The sequence below is a fragment of the Panthera tigris genome, chromosome F2 (assembly GCF_018350195.1).
Source record: "Panthera tigris isolate Pti1 chromosome F2, P.tigris_Pti1_mat1.1, whole genome shotgun sequence".
Classification (NCBI taxonomy): Eukaryota; Metazoa; Chordata; class Mammalia; order Carnivora; family Felidae; genus Panthera; species Panthera tigris.
The window spans coordinates 16879111-16895318 of record NC_056676.1 but is presented as its reverse complement, the minus strand read 5'-3'; the positions used below and the strand labels follow the sequence as shown (position 1 = coordinate 16895318).

Below are 16208 nucleotides of genomic sequence, written 5' to 3'. Positions count from 1 at the left end.
CCTGACAGTCCCTGCCTGACAGAATAATATAAGAAAACTTTCACAAAACAGTGTGATCTGCTCTTGGCTTTGAAAATCCTACCAAATGGTGGGGAAATAAGAAGCAAGACTCACGGCAAAGGCAGCATGCTAATCAGCTCCGTGTGTCTTATCTCATGTTGTAAGAAAAAAGAATCATGCAAATGTTGTATAATTGTTTGTCTTCATTATGTGAGCTTGTTCCTCACTTCATTATGCACAGAATTTGCAAGTTGCTTTCTGCCTTCTTCCCATTTCAAATAGCTGATTTGAAATTTCAGGAGAGGTACATATTAATTAGCAGGCCTCCATATAGCAAATATTAATTTAGAAACTGGTGTGAAGCATAAACATCAACATAACAGCCATTATAGAATGAGAAATGATATACATGTTTTCAAGGTCCAGATAGATGGGAGGTTGTAATCTATTTTGAAGATCTGGATAAACACATTTTTTTTTTTAGTAGATTGTCCCCCTTGCTCCTGGGGATGACAGCAAAGGGTGGATGGAATGGGATGTTCAGCATGGCTTATATAGAAGAGGTGTGAGGATTAAAATTAAGGAGGAAAAAACAAGAGCAAACAGCAAGTAACTATGGATAATACCTAGGTAAGTTTCCAAGGATGTTCCCATTGAGCCCAGATGTTTTAGTTACTGTTCTTTTGAGTGTAATGAACACAGGCAGTGATATTTCTCATAATCACACCTTGTGGTTAGTGCTAAAGAAAGAGACAAACCAGGAGCATGGGGTAGATATGGGGCCTGTTCCTTCAAAACCATGTGTCCTACCTCAACCCTCCCTAGAGCTCCTGGGAGGCCTGAATAAGAAAGGGGAGGAAAGAACAGAGAAACTCTTTGGGGATCCCAGCACCCCTTCATATATTAGCTGGGAGACACCAGCCAACTTACTTGCCCATTCTGAGCCTCTGGTTCTTCATCTACGGACTGTATATAATAACATCTACTTTTTAACAAGGTTCCAATGAAGATTAGAGATAAGGAAGGTAGAGACTTCTAGAAGAAGCATAAAAAGGAGACACTTTCCTTGACCAAAAAGGAAGGAGCTGCAGTGTCTCAAAGGTCCAGATGAGAAGTCTCAGTGGCTAGTTTCTGAGAACCTGCTCAGCTCCTTTCATAGTACCCATCCACCCACAGAAGATTTCTGATAAAATCCCAACAGATACAAACATGGGTTGACATTTTTATATTTCATTAAAATCTCAAAGCCCCAATTTTCAGCCACTGTTTATGTTTATTCTTATGTTTATTCATGACCCACTGAAGGTGCTCAGTGTTGGAGAGAACTGACATGGCTTCAGGGGCCCTGCCATTATTTTGAGGATGTGTTTGAGACTAGGATAGACACAAGGGCCCTTCTTTGAGCCATCCCCTTCTTGGTGCTCCCAACCCCATCCAACCAGTCTCACCACCCTGGCCCTATATCAAGGAGGCCATCTGTGTATATGGGAATGGACATCTCAGTGGCACTCTGCTTCAAGATCAAGAGCCGCCCCCACGATTAGACACAGAAATAGGAGCAGGAGGAAAATGACAGCTCTTTTACAGAAATCTAAATGACGTAGCTTCAGGAGGTTTGGTGAAAAGCCTACTCTTTGCCATCTTCCCCCACAAAAAGCCCTATGGAAAGTTCAAGCATCCAGGAAGGTGGCTTTTAAGAAAGCCACTGAAGGAGCCAAATAAATATATTTATGCATTTTCTAAATTTAGACCAGTGGGGAGAGACATACTGTTTACAAGTGCTTGAAAGGTGTAAACATTGTGGAGGTAAGAGGAAGCTGAAGGGGTACACAAGAAACTGTATCTCAGAATATTTGATGGAACAGGATGAACATGCAATTATTAAAGAAATGATATTTGGAAGAGGCCTGCTAGTCTAGGGCTGGCCTCCTGGGGAGACGTGAAGGCAGCTGCACCTATGCTGTCCCCACTGCCTCCCTCTGGCTGAAGAAGGGGGTGGAGGGGTCATCTGGGGATTGATACAGGAAAACAGATGAGTAAAAGGAGATTTTTTAAAATTGTGGTGAATGATTATTTTTTATTGCCTAACCTTAGAGCAGAAACTAAGAATGAACAATAGTAAGGTCATCCAAGAAAATTTAGGGTGTGGAGAAAAAAATGGACTCTCAGCTACCTTGATGCAAGTGGCCATCCAGGTCAAGTTTGGAGAACCTGGCAGGTCTGTAGCAGCCTGTGGGGCAATGGAGCTCCCACTGGGAAGTGAAGGACTCACTGACCTTAGTATAGAAAAGGGATGTTTATATTCTTGTATTTTATTTTTTATTAGGAATTTTATTGTCTTTAACCCCTCCTTAAAATGTAAAATTCCCCCTTGAGTACACCTAGTTTCAGTTAAATGGATAAATGATTAGGTTAAGAGTAGAAGTTTCAACACAGAAATAATCCTTAAGTGAGCAGACATTTACCAAATAGAGTGACATCAGCCAAACAGATATTTCCCAGCTCAAAATTATGCTATTCTGAAGTAAAAGTGTATCTTTGAGAAGACAGGGAGGAACCTGAAATGCATAGTGAAAGAAGTCAGTTTGAAAAGGCTGCAGACTGTGTGATTGCAACTATATGTCATTCTGGAACAGGCAAAGCATAAGGACAGTAAAGCGATCAGGGGTTGGAGGTAGAGGGGGAAGGAGGAAGGCATGAACAGGTGGTGCATAAGGGATGTTTAGGGCTGTGAAATGACTCTGTGTGATGCTGTCATGGTGGATACATGACATTATGCATTTGTCAAAACTCACAGAATATACAACACAGAGTGAACCTTAACGTAAACTGTAGCTTTACATTAGTAATAATGTAATAGTAATGTAATTAGTAATAATGTAATTAGTAATAATGTATCAACATTATTGGCACATCAGTTGTAACAAATGTAGCATCCCAGTGCAAGATATTAGTAATAATGGGGGGAAACTTAGGTGGAGGGAGAGAGTACATGGGAGTTCCTTGTACTTCCTGCTCACTTCTTTCTGTAAACCTAAAACTGCTCTTAAAAAAAAAAATTGTTGATTAAAAATTTTTTTCTTTTTAAAAGAACTTTTTCAAGTTTATTTATTTTTGAGAGACAGGGAGAGACAGAGGGTGAGCAGGGGAGGGGCAGAAAGGGAGGGAGACACAGAATCTGAAGCAGGCTCCAGGCTTTGTCAGCACTCGAACCCACAAACCGAACCGTGAGATCATGATCTGAGCCAAAGTGGGACGCTTAACCGACTGAGCCACCCAGGCGCACCCCCCCCTCAAATTTTCTTTTTCTAAATCATCTGGGTGGCTGAAAAACCTCCGGTATTAGAAAAAGAAAATCTCAGTGATTACATTTATTTTATTTCATTAATAAACATAAGCCTAGTAAATACTGAGCTAATGCTAGGCTCTGAGGAGCTGAGATTAAATAGAATCACTGCCTTCAGCAGTAACAGTAACCACATCGTTAGCCCACAACAGCAATAACTAATGTTTATTGACTGCTTCTTCCGTTTTAGGCCCTGAATTCACTCTCATTTAATTTCATAACCCTAAGAGGGGCAAATAAAGAAAGTTACATTTTATATTGGCTTGACAAATAAGGAAATAAGTTTTGGAAATTTAAATAACTTGCCCAAGGTCACCCACCTAGGAAATAATAGAGTCAAAACTGTATTGAGGTAATCTGACCACTGCCGTACAGAACTCTAGGGTATATCCCCACAGGAACACGGAGCCAGGTGTTCTATTTGCAAGGCTGCTTTGAAGAGTTTTGTTGTTCTTAGGGAAATCTCCAAGTCAAGAGAACAGATTCCATTATAAACAGGAATCTGATATGGTTCTGCCTCAAAAAGCTGAGTAACTCTTTTTACAGAAGAAATCTATCAGATTATATAATTGTATTTCTCCATTCAAATTTGAAAAATCCCTTTATTGCAATTATTGTTGTTGCTGCAAAGAGTACATTAGCACAAGACAGAACTTTACAGCTATTGAGACTTAAACTACAAGGAAAACAAATCAGAAAATGAGGTGAGGCTCAAGTATGTATCTATATTTAACTTTATATGAATAAGAAGAGCATTAAACTTCACCACCGCTTGAGGCCATTAAAATCTTTTTCATTATCCTGGGAACACTATTGCTCAGATCGCTTCTAAAATTCATGGAAAAGAGAACAGTGACTGTGGCAAATGAGACAGATCCTTTCTTTCCCACACACAGGTTTCATATAGCCATCCTTTCAAGAGTTTGTTGACTCACAGTTGTGAGACCACCTTGAATTAATGTCCTCTTAAGTAGGACATAGTCAGTCTAACAACCAAGCAAACACCACATGTAAGTAGTGTAGTAGGAGTTACGGGCTACAAGGTGGGAAGTAATCTCAAAAAGAACTAGAACACAGATGAACAAGCACATAGACATAAGAAAAATAACTGTAGCTCTCATAATGAAAGCTAGCATCACATTTCCCACAAATGGATGATGGAAGCCTTGGAGATGAAAAGAGCTTGCAGCAAAGTTCAAAAAAGGTCTACACCCACAATGAGAAACAGCATCTTTGAAATCCACAGCTCCTAAAGGTTGGCTACTTGTCATCTCTGTCCATCCTTATGGTCCTCACTGCCTACTACTTCTTGAGTGACTGAATTTTTTTGTGAAAAACCCAGTATCACCCATTACAATCAGTTTTGTCTAGGACACTAATGCCTTTTCACACTCAAAGAAGTTCCTCCTTTGCATGATAGGCCCACAGATTTTGACTGGGCTAAATTACTGTAGAGACCAAGTCCTTCTCCTCACCAGGAAGTGTACTTGACCATTTATGGGTGGTGAGAGAGAGCTCTACAGCTCTTTCCGAGGTGACCCTTCCCAGGGCAGGTAATCCTGAGAAGCATTGGAAATGGCATTTCCCCATACCCTGAAACCCTGTCTTCAAGGGTAAAAAAAAAAATGGTATCTTTAAAGTTTCTTCCTGGAGTGGTAGAAAATGACTCAGTAGCTCTAATCATGGGCTTTAATATGGATGCCAAAGAAAGTGTAGCTGGACTCCACATAAAATGCCTTGAGTTATTGTATCTCCCAACTAGTGCCACAATAAACTTGCTTTGTGGTCAAATAAGTCTGGGAAACACTGAAGACTTGAGGATTTACACTGAAGAAAAATTTTTAAATACTAGAAAATCCTGCATTAAAAAATGTGTTTAACCTTTCTTTACATCCCCCTCCTCCGTCTTTCCCTATGGAACACCAGTAAATTCCTAGGAGAGTTCTTTGAGAAATCTTTCTTTAGAGTCAAGAGATGTTCATGAATATAAATACCTATGCAGGATGCTTGGTTGATGGATTTCTTTCTTATGACCAACCATTGTAAGATGATTAGTTCCTGCAAATTGCCCTTCGTGACAGAAAGTTCACACACATCTTCTCACTGCCCTCCATCCATTATCTGGAGCCTAAAACAGAAAATTCGATGTATTATGATGTAAATAGAAAGGTCAGTCCTGTCTATCAACACAAGGCCTTGTTAGAGAAGCAGAAACGTGCCCCTTTTCTGTTGCTCTGAGTCATCTCTCCAGGGTAACTAACTTCCTAACTTTTGGAAAAATAAAGGGACGTGTAACAAAATCCTTGCCATTTTCTGAGGAAAGGAGATGAAGCACACCATGATTCCTGGATACTGAGAGAATTATTGACTGATGGGGAACTGAAAGGAAGCCCTGCCCCTATAAACCCCCAAACAGGAGTGTAGCTGCCCACGGGTAGTGTCCCAGGCCCCTGGAGCACTCACGGGAGACCCTGCCATTGTCTTGTACAGCTCCTGTCATCACTGGCATGTGATGTTCATGCTACAGAGACCCAGTGTTAATGACCTGAAGACCATAACTCATTTGTCTGCCTCCATGCCCCTCCAATCTACTCTCCAACACTGTGTTCAGAGAAGTCTTTCCAAAACACATGTGTGTTTACCTCCCCTCCCTCTGAGATTCCATCAAAGTGATAGTATAAACCCAAAATGATAGACTAGGATGAGGACTATATGCAGGTAAGAGGGCTTAACACACTTCTGAAATAAGTGGAGCAGAGAGGATGAAGGGTCTGCAAAGGGGGTAGCTGAGGAAGGAGAACACAGAAGATGGGAGTGGTGTCTGAGGAAGAAGGTAAGGAAGCTATTGCAGAGGCACACAAAGGAACAGGCAGCTGAGGAAGGATCCCACCTACAGAACCAAGGAGGGGCTCAGGACTTAGAAATTCCAAGTATCACCAAAGGCAAGAAGGAGAAAAGGGGTCAAAATAGGGAGGATACTTGAAGGTCTATATTTGGAAGATCAAGCCCTCTAGCAACATTTCTCATCCCTTGTGGAGAATGTTGAACATTCAAACATCTACCTGTTAGGCAAAAAGAAAAGAAACATTTGCAAAGTATGTTATTATTGGCCAAATTGCATCCCCCCAACATTCCTATCTTAAAGTCCTAACCCCCAGTACCTCAGAATGTGACTGTATTTGGAGATAGGGCCTTTAAAGAGGTACTTAAGGTAAAATGAGGTTGTATGGGGTCCAGTATGACCCCAGTCCTTATAAGAAGATGAGATTAAGAGAGACGTGCACAGAGGAAAGACCATGCGAAGGCACAGGGAGAAGACTGCCATCTGCAAGACAAGGAAATGAGCCTCAGAAGAAAATGACCCTCCAGAGACATGAGAAAATACATTTTTGTTTGTTTCAACCACCCAGTCTGTGGCACTTCATGTTGGCAACTCTAACAGACTAATACATGTATTTTCCTTAACTGAAATTGAATAGCTCCAGATAAAAGTTCTCTGTAATTTGACACTGGTGGGTGACTGTTTCACTATCTGATCACCCTAAGAGGTAGGCTGCTTGGTGACAAGATCCTTGTTCTTCACAGAGAGTTCCTAGTAAGCTTTGTATCAAAATTGTTTTAAATTTAATGTTTATTTTTGAGAGAAAGAGAGAAATAGAGCATGAGTAGGGAAGGGGCAGAAAAAGAGGGAGACACAAAACCTGAAGCAGGCTCCAGGCTGTCAACACAGAGCCCATTGGGGGGCTTGAACTCACAAGCTGTGAGATCACGATCTGAGCCAATATCGGTGCTCAACTGACTGAGCGATCCAGACACCCCTTAAAAATCTTTTTAAATGTTTATGTATTATTTTTGAGAGAGAGAGAGAGAGACAGAGCATGAGCAGGGGAGGGGCAGAGAGAGAGGGAAACACAGAATCCGAAGCAGATTTCAGGCTCTGAGTTGTCAGCACAGAGCTCAGTGGGGGGCTTGAACTCATAAGCTGTGAGATCATGACCTGAGCCGAAGTTGGTCGCTCAACTGACTGAGCCATCCAGGCGTCCCTGTATCACCAAATTCTTAAATAAGAGATCACCACCATTTATACATAGTTTACCTTAAGAGATTTAAGGATAGTCTCCAACATAAAATAGAGAAACCAAGAAAATACATTTTTAAAAATGACCATGGATGGAACAGATAATTCAGGGAAAGAAGGTTAATGTTTCCTACTTAATACTCTTAAAGAAATTTGAGAAACAGTTAAATTATAAAGCAAAAATAAGAGCTATGAACAAAGGATGGAGAAAGAATAAAAAGCCTGAAAGTTGAATATATGTTGTAAAATAAATTTAATTGAAGAACCATAGGATATTTAAGGCCCTCCCAGAAAGTAGAACACAAAAGAAAGAGCCCTAAAAGGAGAGAATATAATAAACATAGAGGGCCAGCAGAGGGGGAACATCTTATAATAGAAGTCCCAGAAAGAGGGGTGCCTGGGTGGCTCAGTCGGTTGAGCGTCTGACTTAGGCTCAGGTCATGATATTGCAGTTGGTGGGTTTGAGCCCTGGGTTGGACTCTGTGCTGGCAGCTCAGAGCCTGGAGCCTGTTTCAGATTCTGTCTCCATCTCTCTGCCTCTCCCCTGCTCGTGTTCTATCTCTCTGTCTCTCTGCCTCTGTCTCTCTGCCTCTGTCTCTCTGTCTGTCTCTCTCTCAAAAAAAAAAAAAAGAAAAAATGAAGTCCCAGAAAGAAAGAGCAGAAAGTGGAGGAAATTATCATAGAAGTTAGTAATGCAAGAAATTTTCCTACACTTGAAGAGCAAGAATCTCCAAATTAAAATGGATAAGTAAAGAAAGACCCAATAACATTATGAAATTTCAGAACATCAATGACAAAGACAAAATACTAAAGTCTTCAAGTGAGAATGAGAGAGGGAAAAGGGTCCTATAAAGAAATGAGAATCAGAATGACATTGGATTTCTCATCAGCAACATTGGATGATAAAACACAGGGAACAGATTTGTCATGATTGAGAATCTAAAAGAAAAATGGGAACAAAATTAAGTCAGTAATTCTAGGAAATTCTAGTAATTCTAGGAAAAATCAGACTGAATATTAAAAAAAAAAGGTGATTTGGTATTATAAAACAAAGGCAAGGAAATGTAATCAAAGTCTATGACTTTTTTATTCAGTGAACAATTTTTACACAGTCAATAATTACAAACTGTATTGCTTTTTAACTTTTGGATCAATCTATAGTAAAAATACAGAAGACTTAATGATTATAAAAGTATTAACATGGACAATCTAGAAGTGAGACAAGTATTAACATGGACAATCTACAGATGAGAAAGCCTGGTAGATCAAGGTGCAGAAAGCTATGTGAAAAGCTGAAGTGATACTAATATTCTCATTTACAGTCTGGAGGGTTAAGAGATGTTGTTTATATTTGAAGTATCGGGAAATGATTCTGTAGATGTAGTTAAAGGTACAAGGGTCAGATGTAGATGAAAAATTAAAAAGCAGGTCATTAGGATGGTGATCTACAATGAGGAATGAATAGAAATTGTGGTACATCTCCTTGTAGTCAATAAAATGGATATCATTTAGATACAGAAACATGTCTGAGATCTTTTAAATGAAAAAAATAAACTATAAAATTTTAGTTACAAAATGTTCATCTAGTTATTTCTTGATGATAGGCTTATAGGTCATTTTCTTTACATTCATTCAACAAGTTTTCTATATAGTTCATCCATTTAGAAGGTTTATTGGTTATCTGCTATATGTTTCAGCACTATGCTAGGGGCTGGGAGTAATGAATATGGAAGTTTATAATACTCAAGTCTCTGCCACACAGCTTATAGTCCAGCAAGAAAGATACATATTGTACAAGTAACAATTTGAAAACGTGAGCTTTATGGTGCACCTGGGTGCCTCAGTTGGTTAAGTGACTGAATTAAGCTCAGGTCATGATCTCATGTTTCATGAGTTCGAGTCCCACGTCGGGGTCTGTGCTAACAGCTCAGAGCCTGGAGCCTGCTTCATATTCTGTGTCTCCCTCTCTCTCTCTGCCCCTCCCCCTCTTGTGCTCTCTCTCTTTCTCAAAAATAAATAAAAAAATAAAATAAAATGTGAGCTTTATGGATGGAAGACAATCATGATGTTAGGAGAGCATTGAGCACAAGTCCTAAACCTAATCTAGGAACATGAAAAAGATTGCTTCAACCAACTTCTTTTAAGTTTTAAATGAGAGAGATTTGTTTTGTTTTTGTTTTTTTTTTTAAAAGCAGAGATTCAAAGATAGGAACATATTGTTATCTCAGTTACATAAATGTATGTGCTCAGGAAAAATTCTCAAGGGAAACAGTAAAACATTAACTGAGATTATATTTAGATTCTGGAATCTGAGGAATTTTGTATTCTTCTTTATACTTTTATGATTTTTTCCAAGTTTTCTGCTAAGTGGATGAATGGCTTTGATAATAAAAGTTATTGTTACTGGTGAGGCAGTTACATATTTGTGCTTGGAGATCCGTTCCCTAGTACTGCCTATGGAAGCCGAAGGCAGTTACTAATCTATCTGAAGCACAATTACAAACAGTTGCCAAAACATCTGTCTACCTTAGGCATTTCTAAAGGCTGTCACTGGAGATGGTAGATTCGTTTCAACAAATTTTCCAGTTAGCAAACTTAGAGACTTTGTTTGCATTTTGCTAATAGAAGCACATATCGGGATACTCCTCAAAAGTGCAAGGAGATACAGATGACAGGAATAAGCCAAGCAGTGACCTATTATTTCTGATACTTCTTTGTTTATTGGGCTACTGTGTCATGCCTCTAAAAATTTAACTATACCCTATAGTATGTTTTTATTGAAAAAACGTGGTTTAAAATGTAAAGTAATCCTTGTTTTTATGCCCATGTTCCTTGGGTTGTGTTTCTGGGTTCTAAAAGCATTTAGATTAGTTTTCCGTGACTACTTTCAAGAAGTTATTCCTACATGTAAAATCAAATCTGTCAGTGGTAATTTTTATGGACTTGGACATTAAGTGTACTGCACGTATACATCCTTTGCCTTACATTATGTCTTCAGTTGCACGTGTATATCATTACTTTGAGAACCACATAACTATATTTTATCCAAAGATCTTTTTTCTCCAACATGAACTAAGGTGGAAAATCAAATTAATGTATCTTAAGTTGGCAATATATATAAAAACCTCATGTTATAACTACAAGATTCAGCTGAAAGGTAAATTGCAGTGTGTGCACCCAGAGATTTAAAATCAGGTTCCAGGGGCGCCTGGGTGGCTCAGTCGGTTAAGTGGCCAACTTTGGCTCGGGTCGTGATCTCGCGGTCCGTGAGTTCAAGCCCCATGTCAGGCTCTGTGCTGATAGCTGGGAACCTGGAGCCTGCTTCTGTTTCTGTGTCTCCCTCTCTCTCTGCCCCTCCCCCATTCGCGCTCTGTCTCTCTCTGCCTTTCAGGGATGAATAAATGTTAAAAAAAAATAAAAATAAATAAAAATAAAAATAAAATCATGTTCCAGGTTAGGGCGCCTGGGTGGCTCAGTCGGTTGAGTGACTAACTTTGGCTCAGGTCATGATCTCACGGTTTGTGAGTTTGAGCCCCGAGTCGGGCTCTGTGCTGACAGCTCAGAGCCTGGAGCCTGCTTCAGATTCTGTGTCTCCTTCTCTCTCTGCCCCTCCCCCACTCATGCTCTGTCTCTCTCTGTCTCAGAAAGAAATAAACATTAAAAAAATTTTAATATAAAATCACGTTCCAGGGGCATCAGCACTTACAGAAAACCTCCTGTGTTCTCATTCCTTAGGAGATTTATTAATATAAGGAAAGGGTAGGAATGGTGTATAAATGCGTCACTTTATCTAACTTCATCTTTTTACTTCTGTTTGTTTATGTGTCTCTGCTAGAAAGGGGGGGTCGGGTTTCCAAAGGGTATTGTTATATTATGGAAATAGTACAGTCTGCTAGTCCAAAGAACTGGGTTCTGATTCTGACTTTACCATTAACCAGTTAAGTCACTTAACTTCTCTGGTTCTCATTTAAACAAATGATCTCTCTTAAAAACTGAGAATAAACTGAGGGTTGATGGGGGGTGGGAGGGAGGGGAAAGCGGGTGATGGGCATTGAGGAGGGCACCTGTTGGGATGAGCACTGGGTGTTGTATGGAAACCAATTTGACAATAAATTTCATATTAAAAAAATAAAAGATTTAAAAAGGAAAAAAATAAACCAAATGATCTCTTCAAGTCATTTCTAATGTAAATGTTCAGTGATTTGATGAGATCTAACTTTTGGATAAATTGTGGAGAGTAAAGGCTACTGTGCACAGTTCCTACTCCTCTGGGATCCAGGCCTTTTGTCGTCACCCCTATTCAGAGCCACTTTGTCCTCTACCAACTACCTACTTCAGGAAAATATCACAGCAAGGATTCAACAGTGTTGAGGGGGCTATAATAAAACAACATCCTCCATATGGCCCAAAGGAGAGAGGTCTTAAGGGGTATGGGTTTAGAGTCCAAAACATGTGTCTTCTCTGGAGGGAGCTCTCAGGCCTCCCCAGCTAAATTCATGCTCTTATCCTTTTCCTAGTTCTTCTGAATCCATTTACCTGAACAATTTCTTCCAAATCTACTTTCAACTCCAGATTGATATCTAAGCTGATTCTGCCAATGGGGACAGTGAAGGGGTCATAAAGGAAAGTAAGCAAAAAAGTCAATATCCATTCAAAGGGGGGGAAAGCCCACAATAACAAAAACCAAGGTTCTGTATGCCCCCTACCAACTTAAAACACTGCTTTCCTATAGAAGCTCAACCATTTTCTATAATTCTGATTTTCTTTTAGCAATCTGCATCCTTCCTAGAAGACACGTTTTTTTGTTCTCTTATGTACATTCCATATAAAAGTACATTCCATAGCACAATGAGCAACTATGGGCTGAATTCTCTGGAAACTGCCATCATTTCTCTTTCTACCTTCCTTTTGTTTCTAAGAGCAGTTGTGAATTAGTATAGACCCAAAATAGGAGTTGAAATATGTATTGCATCATTTGTCATGTAGCTACAAAGGAAGCAGCAGAGCTAACCAGAAATGAGCAATGGGGGATTTCTGATAAACAACTCTGATGGTTATCTATAAGCTGAATTAAATCATAGACTCCAGAGTTTGGAATTGCATTTTGAATGGCAAAATTAGAGGTAATTGCCTCCCACTTATATGATAGTGTCAATTTAATGTGGAATTTGAGTATGGTTTTACAGACTTATTCCATTTTGTGTTAGTGCAGAGAACATTTATTTACTTATCAGGCTTCCATGGAGCATGTTTAAATTTGGAAAAAGAAATGATTAAAAACAAACAAACAAACAAATACCTGGGTGTCCTGATATGGATACCATAATGGATGTTGATAGTATTTAGAAGTAAAATGAATGAGATTACCTTTTTACAGAGTCAGTATTCATCAGTGAAAATATGCAAATGATGAATTCAGCGTTGTTATCAGGCAGTTTACGCCTCTCCCAATATAGAACAGGAAGTTAGAATGGATTCTTCTCTCATTGGGTTTTCATCAAGTAGACCAAATGAAGATTGTGTAACTCATGCACCTTTGGCTTGTCCTTTCTCTCTAATTTGGGAACAGAAAAATCAACAATTAATTTTGGATTCTGACAGAGACAAAGGAGGAGCAGTGAGGTTCTGGGGGAATTTAAAATCTTGCTGCATCCCCAACTGACCCTGGTTTGGGCCCCTTCATCATGGAAGCAGCTCCTGCCAATCATTTAAAAGACTTGAGTCTTGTTTCAAGAGACTTATTGGTCTTGCTTCTGCAGACTCACAATTCCTTTATTTACTCTTGGGAAGAAAACGCAGGTAGAAGCTTAAAAGCTGGATGTCCCTGCACTTCCATCTCCTTGTTCATCATCCTTAACCAGGCAGAAAGGTGATGGGACAGTTTGTCTCTAGCAAAAGGATATGTTTAGATGCTGAGGTGTTTCCAGAGACAACTGGTCAAAGAAGTCAGGGGGAGAGAAAAAAGTGGGATCCAGATCCCCTGTAACTGCTTGCTGCTTTCCCCACAGGACTCTGCATTGATAGACCTCCTGTCCCATACTCTTCCCTTCCCCTCTCATTCGATGTCTCTTTTCTGACCCTAAATTTCACCTTTCATAGTAAGAGGTCAGTATGTTTTCATACTTGGGAAATCTCATTCAAGAATTTTTGTCAATGGACAAGTCATAAGAAGCCCTTCCATTTTAGGGCTCGTTGACGTCACCAAGGAGGCGATAAATATCTGTTGATATAATTGGATGTGAGATTCAGTGTTGAGATAGCAAAACTCTGCCCCTCGTTCTCTGGCAGGGCCCTATGATTTATGCAGGAGCAGAGGCAGCACGCAATCGAGCTGTCAAGAGAGCGTCAGCTTATTAGGCAAATGCTGCGTGGTTTCTGAAGAGGGTCGACGCTATAAAATCCCACTCCAGGCTCTGGTGTGGAGAAACTCAGAGCCCAAATCGGGTGAGAGACTGGAGAGAAGGAGAAGAGAAGATTCTTAAAGAGAGTGAAGACAGAAAGGAGAAGAGAAGAAAATCCTTGAAAAAGCCCCGGAGACTTTCCTCTGCAGAGAGGCGGCAGCGCCCCACTCACCTGCAGAAGCACCTCAGAAGGTAGGGAGCGCCTAGACGGAAATGTGCCTCCAACTTTGCATTCCCTGGGCTGCCACGGTGTGCGAGGCCGAGCCAGGTGTCCCGGTGGGGCCGAATGTTGAGTGTGTGCATGTATTTGCTGACTGTGCCTCAAGATTCTGATAGTAACTGGGATGTGTCAAAAGCAAAGTTAGACGGTTGCTAATCGTTTTTCAAACTGCCAGTTACTCGTCACTGGCGGTGTAGACGAGCCCCCACCTCCCCCGCCATCGATCCCGACCCCTGAGAGAAGGACTTCAGGGCTAGGATAGAGAAAGAGGAGAAGGAGGAGGAGGAGGAGGAGGAGGTAGTTCTCATTTGGGAGGACAACGCTGAAACATCCGGAAGGCGGGCGGGTATTTACAGCGGGTGAGATATGAAATTTGTAGATCTTCTCGAGAGCTCAGGGAATCAGTTTTGGGCATCGTTAGAAAGGGGACTCAGAGACCCTTCGAGGGTCTCAGAAGGAGAAGGGTCGCTCCAGCCTGGCGTGGGGCTGAGTTTTGGTGCTGAGCCTTGTAGGCGTCCCCTTTCCTGCCCCGCCCCGCCCCCCAACTCTAGAAGTCCCAGTTCGGGCGCTTCAGCACCGCGGACAGTGCCTGCCCGAACGCCTACGGGTGTCAGCGTAGGAAGACCCCCAAGCGCACCTTCCGTTTGAGCTAAACTCTGACCAACTCTTTCTTTCTCTCTTCCCTTCTCTCATTCCGCTCTCCGCCCACCTCTGTGCCGCAGCGAGCGCCCCTAACATGCGGCTGCCGCTTCTCTTGTCCGCGGGCGTCCTGCTGGTGGCTTTCCTGCCCTGCCCGCCATGCAGGGCCCTCCTCAGCCGGGGACCCATCCCGGGCGCCCGGCAGGCCCCTCAGCAGCCCCAGCCCCTGGATTTCTCCCAGCTGCCGCCGCAGCCCCAGAAGCCCCAACAGCCACAGGCTCGGCCCATCCTGCTCCGCATGGGAGAGGAATATTTCCTCCGCCTGGGTAACCTCAACAAGAGCCCCGCTGCTCCCCTCTTGCCCGCCTCTTCACCTGTCTCTGGCGGCAGCAGCAGCCGCCTTTCACCGGACGAAGCGGCCAACTTTTTCCGAGCGTTGCTGCAGCAGCTGCCGCTGCCCCGGCGCCCGCTCCCGCTCGACAGCCCCGCAGGTCCGGCTGAGCACGAAGCCGAGAACGCCCTCGGCAGCCGCCAGGAGACACTCGAGAGGCAGAGGCGATCCGACGAACCTCCCATCTCGCTGGATCTCACCTTCCACCTCCTCCGACAAGTCTTGGAAATGGCCAGGGCTGAGCAGTTAGCGCAGCAAGCTCACAGCAACAGGAAACTGATGGAGATTATTGGGAAATAAAACTGTGCGTTTGGCCGAAAGGATGCAGTATTTAGCACGCAAAAAAATAATAAAAAAAATCAAATACAGTATTCTGTACCATAGCGTTGCTCTGATACCATTTGTTTATTTTTTTTATAGCTTGAAGCCTAGACGATGTATAGCAAGAGAGTCTATACTCCTTAATTAGCATGCACAAAGTGTATTCACACACAGTAACAGCAGCAAAATGTTATTTGTATTGTCTACTTTTAGTTTCCATTTCCAGGTGTCTTTAATGGTGTTTAGAAAGTACGGACCCAGAATGAAATGTTTTGAAGCAGGCAGAAGTCACTCAATTTATTTTGTTGTGGTCTGAGCCAAAGAGAGTGTCATTCTCTTGGATAGGTGAAACAAAATCTGTAAGCTCTTTGAATCAACCTTTCCTTGTAAACGTTTCAGTAATAAAAACATCTTACCAATCATTGGTCAATTTGGTTGTGTAAGAGAATGTCGAATATTTATATTTTTAATAAAAGCTGCAAAGGTAATCATGACTTTATTTTTCCTTTTCAGTATTCATAGGAGTAAAACTTCCAGCCCCTGGCTTCCTTCGACCTGATAGCAGCACAAGAAGTGCTGAAAACTCTTTGCATTAATTTCCTACTAAAAATACAAACATATGTCAAGTGGCTTACACAGATAGTGCAGTCGCCTTGGACTCATCTGTGTACCTCAGGTTACTCCTCTGAGGTTAAGTTAAATGATTTGGGAAGTTGCTTCCAGCTCTAAGACTTGGTAGTTCTATGAATGGTAGATCAATTCATAATAGAAATAACATTTAACCCTGATTAACTATAAGATGTTAAATAATT

The 16208-nt window shown here is 41.4% G+C and overlaps 1 protein-coding gene across 2 annotated transcripts in view; it reads left to right on the top strand.

Moving 5' to 3' along the window:
• Positions 1-15884, top strand: part of CRH (corticotropin releasing hormone) — a 310403-nt gene extending 294519 nt beyond the window's left edge. The window contains exons 6-7 of one of the 2 annotated variants that reach the window (XM_042972728.1): positions 13713-14017; positions 14768-15884. In XM_042972728.1, coding sequence (XP_042828662.1) covers positions 14782-15375 — 594 coding nt within the window. In that variant the 5' untranslated portion in view covers positions 13713-14017; positions 14768-14781 and the 3' untranslated portion in view covers positions 15376-15884. Of the gene's footprint in view, positions 1-13712; positions 14018-14767 lie in introns of those variants that run through there. The other variant, XM_042972729.1, reaches the window with a different exon arrangement.
• The last annotated feature ends 324 nt before the right edge of the window (positions 15885-16208 follow it).